This window comes from Coptis chinensis, chromosome 7, assembly GCF_015680905.1.
Source record: "Coptis chinensis isolate HL-2020 chromosome 7, ASM1568090v1, whole genome shotgun sequence".
Classification (NCBI taxonomy): domain Eukaryota; kingdom Viridiplantae; phylum Streptophyta; class Magnoliopsida; order Ranunculales; family Ranunculaceae; genus Coptis; species Coptis chinensis.
In genome coordinates this window covers 29,271,517-29,292,029 of record NC_141462.1, presented here as the reverse complement: position 1 = coordinate 29,292,029, position 20,513 = coordinate 29,271,517, and the positions used below count along the sequence as shown (strand labels likewise).

Below are 20,513 nucleotides of genomic sequence, written 5' to 3'. Positions count from 1 at the left end.
CTTGAGGTCAATATCGAGCCAATTCCGGTTAATCCGCAGCTAGTGTCGGCTAGCATTACTGGGGCAATTATGTTCGGACCAGTGGACCTATCCAAAGTAATGTTACCACATGACAATGCTTTGTTAATTACCTTGTGTATTTCGGGCTATGATATTCAGTGAATATTCTATTTTGGAAAGCATTTAAATGAATTGGTCTCGATGATTCTCATTTGAAACCACCGAAGTTCAGTTTATATGGTTTCAATGGAACGTCTACCAAACCCGTTGGCGAAATAAAATTGCTAGTTCGGGCGGGGCCTCAAACGGTGATGACGAAATTTGTGGTCATCAAACACCATCTGATCACAATGCCATATTGGGACAGAAGTGGATACACAAAATGCGTGTTGTGCCCAGTACATTCTATCAAGTCATCCATTTCCCGACTGCATATGGGTTTCATGAAATTAGGGGGGATCAGTCTGAATCAGAAAAGTCTAATTTTGTCATTGTAAAGGGAATGATGAAGGGGAAAAACCAAGATCTTGGGGGGTCGTCTTGGAGAGCTTTAAGTAGCGATTCTGACAAGGTTTACACAATCGACACCAATATCGTCTGAGGAGCGAGGTAAAGTTCACTCAAGAGCTGAGGCAACATGAAGAACCCCCCTGGAAAAGGAAGACTATAGAAATGGTGGAGAAAGTTAATATTAGTACAGGAGAGAGTGAGCGCCATACGTTCATTGGTACAGAAATGGCTGTAAATATAAGAAATGAGTTGATGCTCTTTTTAAAAGAGAATCAGGATGTGTTTGCATGGTCAATGTCGGACCTCACCGGTATCGATCCAGATATATGTTCCCACAAGCTGAATATGGAAGAAAATGCAGCTCCGGTGCACCAAAACATCAAAAGGTTAGACCAATGTACGAAGAAGTGGTGCAAACTGAGATTCAAAAAATGTTAAAAATGGCATAATCAAAGAAGTGGAACATTCTCAATGGGTAGCCAATATAGTGGTGGTACCCAAGAAAGATGGTAGAGTACGAATTTGTGTTGAATTTACCGATGTAAATAAAAAGTGTCCAAAGGATCATTATCCTATGTCGAGAATCGATGAGTTGTTTGATCGAATTGCTGGTTTCGAGCTAATTAGTTTTTGCGATGGGTATTCGGGGTATTTCTAGATTCTAATGCCTATTGTGGACCAGCTAAAAACAGTGTTCGTTGTTAATGGAGGTATATACTGTTTCATATGAATGCCATTTGGTTTGAAAAATGCTAGAGCAACTTATCAAAGACTAGTAGAGAAGATGTTCAAAAAACTCATCAAACGAATTGTCGAGGTCTATATCGACGATATGGTCATCAAATCTATGAAAGTTGGGGATCATATAAAAGACCTCGACACTGTATTCAAAATATTACGAGAGTTTAATATGAACCTTAATCCTGAAAAATGTACCTTCGGGGTCAGTTTTGGAATTTTTTTGGGGTACATCGTTATAAAGCGAGGCATCGATGCTAATCCTGATCAAATACGAGCACTTCAGCAAATGTCATCACCTACAACTAGAAAGCAGATACAAAGGTTGACTAGAAGAATAGCTGTGCTCAACAGGTTCATTTCCAGAACGTCTGACCGATGTAAGCCGCTTTTTAAGTTGCTTAAAAAGAATATTACATTCTTTTGGAGTGCGGAATGTGAAGAAGCATTTTCTGAATTAAAGAAATATCTACAAGAAATGCCAACACTTACAAAACCAGATAAGGGAGAAAGTTTGCTCCTTTATTTGGTTGTATCAGATTTTGCTATAAGTTCTGTTCTCGTGAAGGTAGAAAATGGGTTTGAACGGCCGGTATATTTTCAAAGAAAAACAATGCTTTCGAGGAGGGACACAAGATTCCATCTTTGGAAAAATATGCTCGCGCAACCGTTATTTTCATTTTCAGGACCTGAAGCCATATTTTCAAGCACATTCCGTGATAGTAATGACAAATCTCCCATTAAAGCATACTCTAGCAAAAACTGCTAAATCAAGAAGGATGTCTAAATGGTCTGTAAACGAATTCGATGTCGAGTATCGAAATCGAGTGTCGGAGAAAAGTCAAGTATTTGCCGATTTTTTGGCTGATTTTCCATTTGAGGATGCTAGTTAGGGCCTAGAAGAGAAAGAGTTTTCAATGCTGCAAGAGCCTAAGGATGTTATCGATGCAGATGATCCATGGGTTGGAACAAATGGGTGGAGATTATTTGTGGATGGATCATCTGGAAATAAAGGGTGTGACATCGGGGTGGTGTTGGTCACTCCTGAAAATCAAAGACTCGAAACAGCTATAACATTAGGTTTTCATGCATCTAACAATGAAGTTGAATATGAAGTTTTAATTGCTGGTCTCGAAATGGCAAAATCACTCAAAATAAAAGAGTTATCGATATTCAGTGACTCGATGCTCATTGTCAGCCAGATTAATGAAGGATATTTGATAAAATGTGAAAACACGGTGGATTATTTGAGCTTTATAAAATCCAAATTGAAGGAATTCAGTAAAATAAGGCTTCATCACCTCAATAGAAATGAGAACAGACATGTTGATGCCCTTGCATATATTGCAGCGATGCTGGTAAACACAGAGGGTTGCACTCTGCATATCGGACTTCAATAGAAACCAAGCATCGACATCGATGACTCAGCAGTTATAGAGATTGATACACTAGGGGCATCATGGATGGAAGCATATATCTCATACTTATCTGATGGGCAAGTAAGGGAGGACAAAAATGTGGCCAGAAGGATCAAGTCTGGCGCTCAAAGATATATATTAATTGATAATGAGTTATATCGAAAGAATCTTGGAGGTCCACATTTGAAATGCATATCACTTGAGGATGCGCAGTTAATCATTGTAGAGCTTCACGAAGGTGAATGTGGAAACCACTCAGGTGGTAGATCGCTGACTAATAAAATAACGGGGCAAAAATATTTCTGGCCTCAGATGCGAAGAGATTGTCTTCGATATGCAAAAAAATGTGTACAATGCCAAATTCATGAGAAAGCCATACATGTTCCAACTAAGGAGTTACACTGTGTATCAAATCTATGACCTTTTGCTTTATGGGGTATGGATATTGTCGGTCCTCTAGTGCCAAGGAGAGGCAAAAGAAGATTCATGCTGGTGGTCACAGACTACTTCACAAAGTGGGTAGAGGCCATTGCTTTACAACACATAAAAGAGACGGATGTAATAAATTTTCTTTTTGAACGAGTCATATGTCGATATGGATTGCCTTATGCTATTATATCAAATAATGGGCCGCAATTTGAGGGAGGAAAGGTGAAAGCTTTTTTGGCATCTTATAAGGTAAAACATTTCACATCTGCGCCATATTATGCTTAGGGTAACCGTCAAGCCTAGGCAACAAATAAAACCATTATGGATAATATCAAGAAAAAGTTAGAAGACAAGAAAGGTCTTTGGGTAGATGAGCTCAACAACGTTCTATGGGCTTATAGAACGACACCTCGAACTGCAACAGATGAATCACCTTTTACTTTAGCTTATGGCATGGAAGCAGTAACTCCATCAGAAATGATGGTGTCGACATCTAGAACCAAAATCTTAATGAATGGTCAAAATAATGAAATGATGGCATCTGAAGTCCTCAATCTCGAGGAAATAAGAGATCAAGCAAGGTTACGGCTCGACACATATCATCGGCAACTCAGAAATGCTTTCAACAAGAAAGTAAGAGAAAGACATTTTTACGAAGGTGATTTGGTCTTGAAAATGGTTACTCAAGCAATTAAAGAAAATGGGGCTGGCAAACTAGCAGCAAGCTGGGATAGGCCTTACGTTATTCACAAAGTGGGAGTTAATGGGGCTTACTACTTAAAGATGGCTGAATGTGTAATATTATCAAAGCCTTAAAATGTAAGCAATTTGAAAGCATTTTATCAATAAAGAATATTTTAAGTACCATGATTTCTTTTGTTCAAAGTCATACATTCAATAAAGAGATTGTCATTCTCAAAATCAATATATATACAAATATAGCAGATCCTCGTATCTCTAGAATTATATGATTGATAACTGGTCAAACAAAAACCCTGGTGATCTTTAGATTCTCATCTCGATACCAGGTCAAACAAAAACCCTGGTGATCTGTAGATCCTCATCTCGATACCAGGTTAAAAAATCCAGTTCTTGGCAAAAATGTCGAGTTCGGGTAAAAAATTATGTTCTTGGCAGCAATGCGAGTTCAAGTCAAAAAATCTTGTTCTTGGCAGCAGTGTGAGTTCAGGTATAAAAATCCAGTTTTTGGCAGAAATGTCGAGTTTGGGTAAAAAAAATCTTGTTCTTGGCAGCAATGCGAGTTCAGGTAAAAAAATCCTGTTCTTGGCAGAAATGTCGAGTTTAGGTAAAAAAACATCATGTTCTTAGCAGCAATGTGAGTTCAGGTAAAAAAATCCAGTTCTTGGCAAAAATGTCGAGTTCGGGTAAAAAAATCCTGTTCTTGGCAGAAATACGAGTTCGATATTAGGTCAATATCTTGATGACAACAAACATGGAATATGTGGTATCGGATGATCGATACCAGGTTATAGAATAAGGAGACAATAAGGTATGTCATTATAAGTGGTATTTTATCTTATTTCTTTCTTGTTTTAACATTTTCAGAGATATAGTGTCGAATGTTGAGTATGGTGAATGATGTTGAATAAAATAGTGCAATAATAATTCATTAAAAAGGGGAGCGTATATGCCAAACAGGGAGGTTACATAAAAAAAATAATAATAATAAAATAAAATAAAATTAGTCATCATCTTCATTCTCGTCATCTACTTCATCATTTTCATCAGTACTTTTATCTTCATCTGTTTCATGTATATTTTTTTCGTAACAATACGGGTCTCGCAACCACTTATCATCTTCTTCTTCGTTTTCTTCTTCTGAAAATTCTTCTTCTTCTTTTTCTTTTTCTTCTTCTGGGGTTTCTTCGTCATCAGAGTAGTATGTTGTGGGGCAATCTGACCATTGTGGCCAGTCAGGAAGAACCATGAGGACGGAGAGAAGGAGTAGGAAGTTGGAGATGGGAGACATTTTTTTTAAGTTAAGTGTTTTTCAGTAAAAGAAAAGCAAAAGATGGTTTAGAATCATGCAAATAAAGGTCTTTTTATAGTGGTAAAAATTAAGAAAACGAGGAATATTAATGGTAGCTGATTGAGAAATCGAGGAATATTAATGGTAGGTGGGCAAGAAAACGAGAAATATCAATGAAAAAGTAACTCTTTGTTATCTGTGCGCGGGACATACAGTTTATAATTTGAATGTTACTTAAATAAGGGTTAATTAAACGAGGAATGTTGGTTTATGAGCCAGTTGGTTAGGTTTGTTTATTATTAGATATGAATGTTTAATTATTGTATTCCTGCATGGTGACAGGTGTCAGGTCAAACATAAAATCCTAGTGATCTGTAGATCCTCATTTCGATACCAGGTCATAAATAAAAATAATAATGATCCAAAGGCGATGGTATATATGGAGATATATCAATATTACTAAGTATTAATTGATATTGCTTCTAAGTGGGGCGGTGTCGAAGGTCGAATTTTCATTTCAACATATTACTAAATATCAATTGATACTGCTTCTAAGTGGGGTGGTATCGAAAGTCAAATTTTCATTTCAAAATATTACTAAATATCAATTGAAACTGCTTCTAAGTGGGGTGGTATCGAAGGTCGAATTTTCATTTCAAAATATTACTAAGTATCAATTGATACTGCTTCTAAGTGGGGTGGTATCGAAGGTTGAATTTTCATTTCAAAATATTACTAAGTATCAATTGATACTGCTTCTAAGTGGGGTTGTATCGAAAGTCGAAAGATGAATTTTCATTTCAAAATATTACTAAGTATCAATTGATACTGCTTCTAAGTGGGGTGGTATCGAAAGTCGAAAGACAAATCTTCATTTCAAAATATTACTAAGTATGCATGATTAATAACTGATATAGAGTAAATATTAAAACAAGCCAAACGAAGACAAAGAGATCTATTTCATATATCTAGTTACGTTTAAGCAGAGAAGAGAGATCATTGTATCAATATTACAAAAGGGGGGTAAAATTCTGTTCGAGGTAAAAAATTTGGGTGAGGGGAGAATGTTGCATCTCGCTTCAAGTGTTTGGTCTATACCGGCAAGCATGTCAATGCCCTCTAAGGTAGGAGATTCAAGACAAAATGAACCAAGGTCAAGAGGTGGAATAGCCAGGTTAGCTGTAGGACTATTTTTCTGGGGCTCAATCACTTCAATAACAAACCTAGCAGATTCGGCAACATCTTTTTCGAGATCAGGGGCAGCGGTCTCTGATGGCATATCGCTCTCGTCATTAGAATCAAGATTGTATTCAATGATAACATCAGTAGGAAGATATGGTCTAAAACTCCTCATCGTTGTAACACAATATTTCATATGATTTTCAGCTGCAACCAGATTAGATTTAGCTTTTTGAAGTTTTGCCTCAAGACCAGCTGTCTTTGTTTCGAGATTAGCTATTTTTGTTTTTTCTCGTTCAAGGCTCGCTTCATTTTCATCATAAGATTACTTCAACTTTGAAACCAACTCGATATTCTCATCAATAAATTTCTTCATCTTGGCGTTCGCAGAATTGAGTTGGGAGCAAGTGAAAGCATGTTTTTTTTTTCTTCCAAAGAATGTTGTATTCTCTCCTTCTCTTGTTTCAGTTTGTCATTATCTTCCCGGAGAAGGCGGAAGGTACTCATATCATGCTCAAACTAGCCAACAGCAGCAACTTTAGCCTGGAATGAAGATATGGTTCATGAATACATTATACATAATGAGCAAACTGGGATAGGAGTACAACCAAAGCTGTTTCCATACTTTTTCGAGAAAGGAGCACAATATTTGAAAGCGTTCGGTTGTGGAAATTTCAGCCATTGTTGATCTATCTCAAGGGAGAATAGTATTCATGACAAGAGCTTCTCTGAGTCCAGGTGTCGGAGGATCAGAGAATAAAAAAGTAGATTTAAGAACCTTTTGTTTGTTTCGAAGGACGAAATCAGCGACGAACACTTCAGGATAAGAAGAGGAACCTGAAGCTGTGGATGAAATAGTGGGTTTGTGAGTGGCTGGTATAGTTGATGATTTGGCAGGCACAGGGACAGTTGTTTCAGTGGTGGTAGTTTTAGCAGCTTTCAGTACCCTCGAGGTTGGTGGTGCTTCAGTGGAACTAGGTTCTTTTTTTTTCTTTTGGTGAAGACCGGTATCGACAAGGTTTTTCTTGAGAAAGGGTAGGAGCCTGGGAGGAGCTACCACTTGTTGATTTTTGTAGAAACATTTTAAGGTGTTTGGTTGATTTGTCTTGAACATGAGGAATGTGAGAGCCCATATATGTGTACAATAAGCAGTATTGATCAAACACATCTTGCAAAAGTGGATAATTATAGAAATCGAAAATCTCTTGTTTGATTTTGGAAAAAAGATCTTCAGTCATTTTAAAACCATTTAGCATATAATCAAAATAACATCGAGGAGTGTTAGCAGGCAATTCAGCAAAATCAAAAGTTTTTCTTAATACTTTTTCAGATGAACAAGGTTGTAAGGCACATGCACTAGTTTTGCATGGCATAACAGATTGGGGAGGTAAAGGATCTTGACCTCAAAGGACGTTACTTTTTAGGAAATATAGAGGAGCAACATAATTATCGATATCTGGAAGATCGATATTCGATTTTGGATTGCCATATTTATTAGCACCAGTTCGAGTAGTTATTTCTTCATCAGTGCCTCTTAGAAGATCCGATACTCTAGTAGAATCGCAATGACTGGGCGGTGTTTTTTAGATCAATCAGATAACAGATCTGTGATGAAAGCTGGGTTCAAGAAAGGGGGTCGTGAACAACGTACCTCTAAGGTTAAAAACATGATGTGCCAGGGTAGGGACCGCGATTGGAGCAGCTGATCGACTCCCATTGACCATATACCATGATAGAATAGAGTGGCCATCTAAAATCACTATCTCGGTTTACTCTAATGATACCTTGTCGGTGGCTTCGTTTCTTGGGATAGAAATATCCACTGGGCTTCGGTCAACCATTTTTGTTTTTTTTATACGTTCGACAAAGGTATAATGATTTATAATGTCGGTAAGCCGGATTTTTTGGGATCTCCGCACATCGGGTTCCAGATGAGAATTATAATAGTTGCAAATATGTAATAGTCTCCAAAATTTGCCAGTGCCTTGACCAAGAGAGATAGTCAAGTAGTTCAATACCTCTCGATCGAGGTCAGTTAAGGGGAGTCGCAAACTAGCAGCTAGTTGCCCCACAATGATGATGATTGTTTGGGCATCGCCACTTTGGCATTTGGTCCATTTCCTACATCCAACATAGTGTCGGAGGGTGACCGTATCTGGTATTTGATATGCAGTTCTAATTATTTCTAGGTTGGGTCTTTTTGGAAAGTAAGGATTTACACTACCGCTCCATATGTTGTTGTCATCTATTATGTCCCATCCTGACTCCGAGGTCGTAGTCTCGAAAGGATGGCATGCTAAACCATCAGCAAGATACGATGGGCGCCAGACGGGTTCATCGGTCTCAGTACGTTGTGAGGATGATGCTGAGGAAGAAGAGGTGATTCGAGTTGCAGACTTGTCGCCTTCATTTGACATAGTGGTATCACTAGAAACAATAAATTTTTTATTTGAATTATATCCCTTATCTGAGCTACTATCGATATACTCTGTATAATTGTATAATATATTATTTGTCAACATATCGAGTTTTCAAGGTGACAGTGTCGGGTTTCGAGGTAAGGATGTGTGACTCAAAAACATGCGTTCTTGACGTCGAAGCCAGGATTGTTTCGAGAGAGTGCGCCTAAAGTTAACACAAGTTTTTCTTCTAGCCATACTGTCAAAAATTATAATTCAAGATCTAGTTAGTATAGGGATACACAAATAGCACGTTTAAATTCAAAACCATAACCCTAATTTTTGTGATTTGGGAAGCTAAATAGATACAATTCGACAAGATAATGAAAGATAAAGATAATGTTTTTCCAGTAAATCGCATATTAAGTTGTTATTTTGACTAACCCAACAAATATGCATAAAGATTTGGTGATGAAGACAGCAAATAGAGCCAAGTTGAAGCTTTTAGTTTGTTAATTGTGGTGGGGTTGGAAGTGTCTCAAGTTTTTTTGTTAATAAGTGAAGAGAGAGAAAGCAACAACAAGCATTTATATCTGATATTTCGGTTTTCGATAGTAACCGCTTGGTATTTTGAATTTGAATCGTTGATTCTCGAAACATTCAAATTATTTTGTGGTTGAAATTTGAAAGTTTCTAGAGGGGGCGATGTCATGGGCAAATATCATCACCCCGATATTCCAGCCTAAATATCATGGTTAATAAGAAATATCAACATGACTGTAGATATTTCACAATTAGTTCAGAGCGAGAAAAGGAGGAAGAAGAAGGAGAAGAACACGTGGCAGAAAATAAGTGGGCAAAACTACAATTGCAACACTATATAAAGACTGGAAGGAGGAAGAAAGGGCATTCCAGATTCATTAGACAAAAAAATGTAAACCGAGAGTAGAGAGAGAGGGAGAAAAAGATAAACTTGTAACCACCATTAATAGTTAATAAAAAAGCTTACTTCGATATCATTTCATGATCATTTCAAGATCAACCTTTCTTTAGTTCATTAGTTTATAATAATTGATCTTAGATAGATTTCCAGAACACTACAACTTTCAGCTAATCTCTAGAGGTCATGCATAAGGAGTTAACAGATTTACTAGAATTGTTTTTTGCGTTAGCACAGAGAGGAAGGCGAATTTTGTACATGGAAGCTTCTAGTCTACAATCCTTTGTTGTTGTGGAGTAATTTCAGTAAAGAATCAGTTTATCAAATGTATGTATGCCTTTGTAGTATTAAGCTAAAGGAAGATATCGATGAGAAGTTTTGTGTATAGATGCTGAATTCTATTTATGTATGGAGCTGTAGATTTGATTCTTAATCATAATTTAATGCTATCTTGTTTCATTAATTAATGATGTACTAATTCAGGGATCACAATGGAACTTCATAGGCAGTAGATGAGTTGCAGGAACTCTCAAACGTGTGTCAGTGATAAGTTCGAGTTCAGGTAAAAAGGCAAGCTTAATATTATGTAAATAGCACGTACAGACTTTTGAGTAATTGGATCCAAACAAGACATGCCTTCGTACTTTTGTAGTATGCTTTTAGATTCAAGTCTGTTGTCAACCACATTGGTAGATTTAGAAGATGAAAAACTATTCTTCAATTCTGAAACACTTTATAATCGGGTGATATTGTTGGTAACAATTGCTGCAACAAGAACAAACTATGAATAAGAAGGCTGGCTGAGGTACTGATCAAACGCTTTCTTTAAGGTTGTTTTGCGTCTGTTCCTCTTTATGCAGACAAAGCGCGTCAACCTCCAGGATACAATAGCCAGATAAACTCTCATTTGTTTACTCATGGATAAAAGAAAAAAAAAAAGGGAAGAACCAATTTAGTATAGAAAAACCCTTTGTGTGAAAAACCCAAAACCTTTGTACCCTAAGGGCACGCCTTTGAGCCTTCATGCCCATGGGATAACATAGTACCGATATTGTTCCCCACTTAACCATCCATTGGGCTTGGGCCACATCTTGGCCATGGGTGTGGGGTTTTTATCCGAAAAGGCCTCGATAGTAGTTAATGAGCTTCCCACTTTATCAACCCATAATGAACTCATTTCTTCTCCCATGTGGGACTATAAGATTTCAGGTTCACAATACCCAACATAAACACTATTCACTAGTGTATCATCTCCAATGTGGGACTAAAGTTTTCTACTTAAACAACTATCCCACAAAAGTCCAGGGTCTAACCACCACAAAGTCACTCCAAATACAAACCACTTGTTTTATTGAAAAATAACTCAACATGTATTAGTCTAATTTACTTGGTTGTTTACTTGTTTTTTATTCTGGAAAAAGAGTGTGGTAGTTGTGTTGAATTCAACAGCATGACAGCAAGAGAGCATTTATAATTCGTACGTGACTAAACTCACAAATAGATGTGTCACAAGGCACTTAAAAAGGATTAATCTGAACTTAAAACAGTTTGCATCTAGATAATGCTGAATACACGCAAGTAGACAACTAAAAATCATTAGCAGCAGCTGAGGACTGATCAAGGAGCCGGGAGAGTGCTCAGCAGTTGGTTAGTGCATCCTCCGTGGTGGCAAGTGATGGCGAGAGGGAACTGCGTGATCCATCCAAATCCTCCCCAAGGGGTGACTGTTCCACTCGGATATCTTCAATCATCTTTGCGACCTCCACCATTGTAGGCCTCTTTTCCGCCTGTTGAGCTACACAGGCCAATCCCACCTGTAGCATTGCTACAAGTTCTTCCTCAATGTTTTTATACCTCAGCAGCTCTGGGTCGAATACTTCTGCTGTCCATTCATCTCTCACTACTGATCGCACCCACTTGGGAAGGTCCACCCCTTGTTCAGTCTCCCGAAGTTGACTTGGTGAAGGACACAAGGTTGGAGCCTTCCCAGTGAGCATTTCCAACAGCAAAACTCCAAAGCTGTACACATCTGCCTTCTGGGAAAGCTTCTTACTTTCCACTTGCTCAGGTGCCCTATATCCTCCCAATCTAGCAGTGGCATGAATTGGACTCAGAAGCAGAGCCAACCCAAAATCAGAGATGCAAGCAACACCGTTCTTGTCAAGAAGCACATTGGAAGATTTCACATTCCCATGAGGGATCTTTGACACACTGTACTCTTCATGAATACGAGCAAGACCACGAGCTGCTCCAAGTACCAAGCTGATCCTTGTCGTCCAATCTAAAGGAATTCTCCCAGGACCGCGATTTCCTATAGAAAAACACAAACACCATATAATTTTTCGCAACTATAAAGTAAAAACTGCTGTTGCTGTTTAGGTGGACTTAGATTACTCACCATGAAGTAGTGAGTGCAGGCTACCATTGGAAAGGTAGTCAAAGACAAGAAGCTTCTCCTCCTTGGCATAGTAATAAGCTCTGAGACGAACGATGTTGTGGTGTCTGAGCTTCCCAATCACATCCATGTACTGCTCGAATTCCTTCCTCCCACACGGATTAGCATCCTTAAGCCTTTTCACAGCCACTATGCAACCATCTTCGAGCACTGCCCTGTACACAGTCCCAATGTTTCCTTTCCCCAGCATCTCTGCAGAAGCTCGAAGTAAGTCCTCTAGTACAAATTGCTTCCTTTTATCAAAGAAAACAAGCTTACTCCTATCACTCGCCGTTGTCCCATCACTATCCACACTTCCAGTACTAGCGTAAACCTTCTTCTCACTAGTATAACTACCACCACTCCTCCTCTTATCTCTACCTTTTGAACTCAAATCATTCTCTCCAGAATGTTTCCCACAGTAATAAGCAACAAAGAAAGATGTAATTACTAATAAAACCACAACATTTCCAACAACAATCGCGACAATAGAAGCAGTACTTAAACCCTTCTTACCCCTTCCTTTCTCTTGATTAGCATTTGAACTTGCATCAGGTAAGGAACTAGGATTTGAGGGAACAATTTGCGCGATTGCTGCTGATGGAGGAGAGTTCTTACTAGAACAAATAGGAAATGGACTCAATCCACATAGTCCTGCATTGCCTGAAAAACTAGTATAACCAAATTTTCTCTGTAGCACTTCAGGCAACTTACCTAACAACTCATTGTTAGACAGATTAAACTCCTTTAGCCCTGGCAATGGAGTCGAAAGATCGGGAACTTGCCCAGTAAGAACATTGTTTTGAAGTCTAATTGTAAGAAGACGACTAAGTTTCGACACCTCTTTAGGAATAGAACCTTCAAGGTTGTTGTCCGAGATATCTAGTCTAACAAGACGCTTTAACGCAACGATATCACTGGGTATTTCACCAGAGAAATCATTGTTTGAGAGGTATATAAGCTTGAGATTTGAGCAATGAGTGATGGGAAGAATGGTACCATTAAGACGATTCGAGTGAAGGTCTAGAACGCGAAGCTGGTCTAGTTCAGCAAGTGCATCGACTGGGCCTCTGAGGTCTAAGTAGGGAAGCATGAGTGCTGTGACTCTTCCATTGGTGCATTTGACACCACGCCATGAAGCAATGCAAGCATTACTGGTTGTCCAGTTGGTGAGAAGGTTGCCATGGGGATCTGTTTGCAAGCGAAACTGAAGGAGGGTATCGGTGTCGTTGGCGATTTGAGCTGATATAAGTGAAGAGGAGAAGTAAAGAGAAAGGGTGGAGATGAAAATGATGAAGGCCTTGGTAGAACACATTGGTGTAGTGCTGGGCGGCAAGTTACTCAAAGAATGTATGTTTTGAAAACAAAAGAAGAAATGTAGACTAGTGTCATTCTTCTAATGTAAGTGGTTACATGATTGAAAGTGGTGGTGGTGGTTGTTGCTCATGTTTGAATCATTGCTGCTCTCCACTAGAGTAAAAATGGAATGAGTACAGCGTGAACTCAAAAGAACATATTGAGTTTTTTTTTTTAATTTTTTATATATCCTCTCTCTCTCTCCAATCTCCACTAATCTTGTTCACTTTTCTACCTTCTTTTTTCTACTTTTTGGAAAGTGAATGTTTGGGTCTTGGGGTAATGGGGTCTACCTATAGTTTGAATGAAGGGTGCAGACTGCAGAGCAATGCATGGAAAATGGAAAATGGAAAATAGGGCACTATTGTTTTCATGTTCATCTATTGCCTCATTTTTATATCTCAGATGCTTAGATAACTTAGCTTCGATTGAAGTTGGCAGTGGGCTACACCTTCTATGGTATATGGACGTGTCACGTATGGTATGGTTGGAGCCTTGGAAACTAGATTTCAAATATTACCTACTTAAATCCAAGAACCCTTTAGTTGTCTACTATCTATATACTAAAGCAGAGACCTCTAATTGAGGATTTTCTCTTTCCTATGTGGCACTCTAATATGAGAGAGTTAGTTTTTTTTCTCTCCTATGTGGCACTATAATATGAAAGATAGTCTTTTTAATAGCTACAATCTCACATACATAGAACCTCTTAGGAGAGTTTGAGTGCATTTTAATTATTATATTTGGAGAGTTTGAGTGTATTTCCAATTCTTACATATTTGATCAAATAAAAAATTGCTAAAAATAGGTGATTTGTAAAGGTAATTTCTATTATGAATCAAACACTTTTAGTGTTCCAATTCTTATATATTTGATCAAATAAAAAAAAATGAGGTAATTTGTAAAATTCCTTATTACAAATCATACAATTTTAGTGTCTATGATAAAACACCGACTTATTTCAAATATATTCTTAACACGGCCTCAAAACATAGTTAAAAACAATTATACAAAAAATAACATCACAAAATATATAATAGAAAATGAAAAAAAAAATAACGGCAAAGCAATAATGACAAATATTTTTAAAAATTGCTAAAAAATAGGTGATTTGTAAAAAGTAATTTTCTATTACGAATCAAACACTTTTAGTGTTCCAATTCTTATATATTTGATAAAAATTGCTAAAAAATAGGTGATTTGTAAAAGGTAATTTCCTATTATGAATCAAACACTTTTAGTGTTCCAATTCTTATATATTTGATCAAATAAACAAAAAATAGGTAATTTGTAAAATTCCTTATTACAAATCATACAATTTTAGTGTCTATGATAAAACACCGACTTATTTCAAAATATATTCTTAATTAAGGCCTCAAAACATAGTTAAAAACAATTATACAAAAAAATAACATCACAAAATATATAATAGAAAATGAAAAAAAAAAATAACGGCAAAAGCAATAATGACAAAAATTTTTTAAAATTGCTAAAAATAGGTGATTTGTAAAAGTAATTTTCTATTACTTAATCAAACACTTTTAGTGTTCCAATTCTTATATATTTGATCAAATAAAAAAATTGCTAAAAAATATGTAATTTGTATAAACTAATTCTTACTACAAATCATACAATTTTAGTGTCTATGATAAAACACCAACTTATTTGAATATATCCTTAACATGGCCTCAAAACATAGTTTAAAAACAATTATACAAAAAAAAACATCACAAAATATATAATAGAAATTAAAAAAAAAAAAAAAAAAAAAAAACAAAAACAATAATGACAAATATTTTAAAATATATATAATCTTGAATGAAACTAACGTTAAAAAACAATTAATGAGGAACCGAAAACTGGATGCAAATGTATCGAACTAACCTCAAATAGTATTTAACGGAAAATCAAACCTGGATGCAAATGCAAACATTAAACTAATCTAAAAAGTAATTAATAGAAAATTGGAATATATATGGATACAACTGTATTAAACTAACCTCAAAGAATAATTAGCGGAAAATCAAAACTTGGATGCAAATACATCAAACTAACATAAAAATAATTGTCGGCAAATCGAGGCTGGATGCAAATGCATTGAGCTAACCCTCAAAGATTAAATTAATAGAAAATGGAAGCTGGATGCAATTGCATTGAATTAACATCAAAGAAAAATTAATTATTAATTGGAAACATGATGCAAATCGTGGAACTAATATTAAAAATAATTAATGGGAAATCGGAAACCGGATGGGGCTACCGAACTAATCTCAAAAAATAAACCTGGATGCAAATGCATTGAACTAACCTCAAGAAATAATTAATGGTAAATAGGAAACTGGATGCAAATTCATTGAACTAATCTCAAACAATAATTAATGAGAAATCGGAAACTAGATGCAAATGTAACTTTATCAAATAATAAAGCGAGAAATCGAAACCTGGATGCAAATGCATTAAACTAATCTCTGAGAATAATTAATGGGAAATCGAAACTGGATGCAAATGTATTGAGCTGACCTCAAAGAATAATTAATTGAGAGAATTGGAAATTAGATGCAAATGTATTGAACTAATCAAAAAGAATAATTAACAAGAAATCCGAAGCTGGATGCAACTGCATTGAACCCGATCTCAAAAATAAATAACGGAAATTGGAAATTGGATGCAATCAGTATTGAACTAACCTCAAAAATATAAATAAGCGAAAATCGAAACCGGATGCAAATACATTAAACTAACCTCAAAACATAGTTGGGTTATATATTGTGGGAATGTCTCGGTAAGTATAATTTTGCATTTAAAATGATGTTTATCTTATCTCTTCCCGTATGATTGGGAACTCTTTGCTATTCAAGTAGCTACAATATATATGAACTTCACCTTATTAGGCAATCTCACAAAACTTCAATCAAACTTCTATTATTAAACAACAAAATGAAGTTGAAGGGTTTTATTAAAGGTACATGAGTTATTTTTTTTTTAATGGAGAATAAGGTTTTCACGTTATAAGAAATTTGGTTGAGTGATCAATATAATATTAATATATAAAAGTTTTGTATATTTACAAATATTTTTCAAAATAATTAATATAACAACACCCGTTCGTAGATAATCTTTGAAGATTCTACATAGTAAGTCATGCATAATTTAAAGAATAATTAATGGGAAATCGAGGGCGGTAATCTTCAATGATCACACATAGTAAATCAAACATAATTGACTTTTTATGTCATGTTTGCAAGGACTTCTGAGATGGATCAGTAGAAGTTGGTATTATACACCACATTGGATAATTAAAAGGAAATCGAATTGGAAATTGGATTCAAATGCATAACCGAGCTCAAAAGAGTAATTAACGGAAAATTGGAAACTTTATGCAAATGCAATAAACTAAACTAAAAAGTAATTAACTAGAAATTGAAAACTGGGTGCAATTGCATTAAACTAACGTCAGATAATAACTAAAAGGAAATTAGAAATTGTATACAAATCCTTGAAAAATATTTAATGGGAAATCGGAAACGGTATGCAAATACATCAAACAAACCTCAGATAATAATTAATAAAGAGAAATCGGAAACTGAATGCAAATACATTGAACTAAACTCAAAAAATAATTAACATAAAATAAAAAACCGAATGCAACTGCATTAAACTAACCTCATAGAATAATTGGTGGGAAATCGGAAACTAAATGCAAATGCATTGAAATAATCTCAAAAAATAATTAACGGGAAATCAGAAACCAGATATAATTGCATCGGACTAACTTCAAAGCATAAATAATCAGAGACTAGATGCATATGTATTGAACTAACCTTAAAGAGTTATTAACGGGAAATCGAAAACTAGATCCAAATGCAATGAACTAATCTCAAAGACTAATTAACGAAACATTGAAAAATGGATGAAACTACATTGTTGAACTAACCTAAATGAATAATTATCGGGAAATTATAAATGTGATGTAACTGCATTGAACTAACCTCAAAAAATAATTAACGGGAAATCGAAAACTTGATACAAATGTATTGAACTAACCTCAAAGAACAATTAACATAAATTCGGAAATTGGATGCAACTGCATTGAACTAACCTCAAAGAATAATTAACAAAAAACCAAAAACTAGATGCAATTGCATTAAACTAAAATAAGATATTAACTAATGGGAAATCAGAAATTGGATGCAAATGCATTGAAATATCCTCAAAAAATAGTTAACTGAAAATCGAAAGTCGAATGTAACTGCATCGCACTGACCTAAAAGCATAAATGTCGGTTTTTTTAGCCTTCTCATATGAGTAATTACGAGTAATTAGAAACCCAAAATGAAAGTGAGTTTAAAAAAACAAACTCTTACATGTATGCAAACTATATAGAAATTGTAAACTATCGAACTAACCTAGAAAAACAATTCGAGTGAAATCAGAAATTGGATGCGGATGTATTGAACTAACCTCAAAGAGTAATGCTTGAGATATTAGAACACGGATGCAAATTCAATAAACTAATCTCAAATACTAATTAACGAAACATAAAAACTGGATGCAAATCATCTTGAATTAACCTTAATGAATAAGTAGCGTGATATCATAAAATGGATGCAATTGCTTGAACTAACCTTAAATAATAATTGATGGAAAATCGAAACTTGATGCTAACTGCATTGAACTAACCTCAAAGAATAATTAATGAGAATTTGGAAACTGGATGCAACGTTACTACATTAAACTAACCTCAAAGAATAATTAATGAAAAATCATAAACTTGATGCAAATGCATTCAACTAATAACCCTAAAATATATTTGTATTATATGTGGGGGGAATAAATGTCTCGACAAATATAGTTTTGCATTTTAAGTAATGTTTATCATACTTCTTTTATTGTGATTGGGAATGCCTTGCTATTCAAGTAGCTTAAATATTATCTTCACCAAATTGGACATTCTCAAAAACTTCAATCAAACTTCTATTGTTAAAACTAACAATGAAAAGAAGTCGATGAGTTTTATCAAAGTTTGATGCTTCCTTTTTATAGAGAATGGTGCAAGAAATTTAATTGAGTAATTAATATAATTTTCATATCTCATAGCTATGCATAGTTGCTAATATTTTTAGAATAATTTAATATAACGGCACCCGTTAAGTAGGACCGTTCATGTGATAAATCTTTTCAAGTGAGAGTGGTGTATTCTTTGAGGATATGGAAACAATCAATCTATTTTAGTGATTTGTACACATTAGTACGTAAATGGAAGCGGTGATGATTTACCATTAAATCACCATAAATCTAATAAAACTATTATACAAGCTAGATCGAAGTTTAAGATAATTCTATTTGAAAATTACGGATTAATATCCTAAACCACAAAGTGAAGAGGCTATCTCAATTTGATCCCTTAGTTTCCAAGTACTTATACACCATAATCACGCTTTTCGGCTATCTCAATTTGATCCCTTAGTTTCCAAGTACTTATGCACCATAATCATTTGCTCATTAACATATTTCGGTTTATTTTCAATAAAAATATATTTTGATTCAAAATTTTTCGCTAAATCACCATAAATCTAAAAAACACTATTATACAAGCTAGATCGAGTTTAAGATAATTTTATTTGAAAATTATGGATTAATATCTAAACCATAAAGTGAAGATGCTATCTCAATTTGATCTCTTAATTTCTAAGTACTTATGCACCATAATTTGCTCATTAACATATTTCGATTTATTTTCAATAAAAATATATTACGATTCGAAAATTTGTGTGAGACATTTTATAAAGCCTTTTCAGCACACAAAATATTTAATAGATCCCGGGCGTATGCCCGGGTCCAAAATCTAGTAATTAATCTAATTGCGTTGAAAATTGGTTATCGAAAAAAAAATCTAATTGTGTTGAATTTACTATAAGTGTTGGATTAAAACTTAAATCCCATTTTACTCTTTTGTACCATGTGCAGTTGAGATGAATTTGAGGCGTGGAGGAGAGTATTACTGATTTACTGACTTACTGATAAGTGTTGATCTGTAGCCCTGTAGGAGAAAAAATAAGAATCTGAATTGACATGTACTTAAAGCTTACAGTAAAGCTGCTATTCTGCGGCAGCATATAGGCATGCCTGATCAGTGAATTTTATATGTCGGCATGTGGGACGAATAGGAGGGAGACACATGCCACAAGTGGTTTACAAAGTGTTAACTATGGTTAGCAACGTAATATGCTTTAATTGCAAACTAAGATTAATTAAATTCCTAAAATTTAGGAAAAAATAAGAGTACTACTCAAAAAAGTTGACATCAACCAGTGGCGAAAGATTGAGTGGATCTCTCAAATGGTTACTGAATAAAGGCAGAATGCTAACTAAAGTATAAAACACAGAGAAAGGAAGAGTACGTGAAGTTTGTGAAGGTAAAACTAGTATGGCATAACATTTCGTGTATGGGCGTATGGCATAACACTTCGTTGAATGGTGAAATAAACATTACTTACAAAGGTGTATGAAACGGTAGAAAACGTGTTGGCAATTAACCTAAGAGTTTGACTGCTAAGCAAGATTCAATCGCTACAAGAGCAACTTAAACAGTGTACGGTTCAGCCAATACTTAATGGCAGAATACAATCCATGAAAAATATAGTTTTTGTTCAAGTCCACATAGAAGATAGAATAACCCAAGAGTTTATACCACAGTCAATGGACACAGCAAATACTCATATTACACTAGTTGAAGGAGAAAAGCAAAACAATAAAAATCTGGCCCCTGGATCCTGTGAAGGGACTGCATCAAATGGCATAGATTGGATTAACTTCTGAATGAGAAAACTCGGAATGATGGAATGATCGAGTTGGAAACACTTCTCCTTGTAGACTTATCCCTCTTCCTGCTCAATCGTACGTGTCTGTTTAGACTTGACTACGTAATACGTCAAGGTGCCAAGCACCCTTGCCATTATCAACCCTCCTCCAAGTGTCAAAAAGGTTTGCTGCCTACTGGTAATGCCGTCCAACCACTATATAAGAAGAGGCGATAAGTGCCACCGATGTGCGCACAGAGGCCAACAACATCAACTTGTTGATCAAATCCACAAGACAACAACACACCTTTCAGTTTTTG

The 20,513-nt window shown here is 35.5% G+C and overlaps 2 protein-coding genes across 2 annotated transcripts; one reads left to right on the top strand and one right to left on the bottom strand.

Moving 5' to 3' along the window:
* The first annotated feature begins 3,416 nt into the window (after positions 1–3,416).
* Positions 3,417–3,911, top strand: LOC147487018 (uncharacterized). Its single transcript, XM_086573916.1, has one exon. The coding sequence runs from the start codon at positions 3,417–3,419 to the stop codon at positions 3,909–3,911; it is 495 nt and encodes a 164-aa protein (XP_086430042.1).
* Positions 3,912–11,054: 7,143 nt separating this feature from the next.
* LOC147487017 (leucine-rich repeat receptor-like protein kinase PXC1) lies at positions 11,055–13,639 on the bottom strand. Its single transcript, XM_086572207.1, has 2 exons — positions 12,002–13,639; positions 11,055–11,914 (listed from the first exon to the last, which is right to left on the bottom strand). The coding sequence occupies exons 1-2, from the start codon at positions 13,350–13,352 to the stop codon at positions 11,241–11,243; spliced, it is 2,025 nt and encodes a 674-aa protein (XP_086428333.1). The 5' UTR covers positions 13,353–13,639; the 3' UTR covers positions 11,055–11,240.
* Positions 13,640–20,513: the final 6,874 nt, after the last annotated feature.

Coding starts and splice junctions, on each gene's coding strand:
- LOC147487017 (XM_086572207.1), bottom strand. CDS start 13,352: ATGTGTTCTACCAAGGCCTTCATCATTTTCATCTCCACCCTTTCTCTT. Junction 11,915..12,001: donor CCTGCACTCACTACTTCATG/GTGAGTAATCTA, acceptor GTTTTTCTATAG/GAAATCGCGGTCCTGGGAGA.
- LOC147487018 (XM_086573916.1), top strand. CDS start 3,417: ATGGATAATATCAAGAAAAAGTTAGAAGACAAGAAAGGTCTTTGGGTA.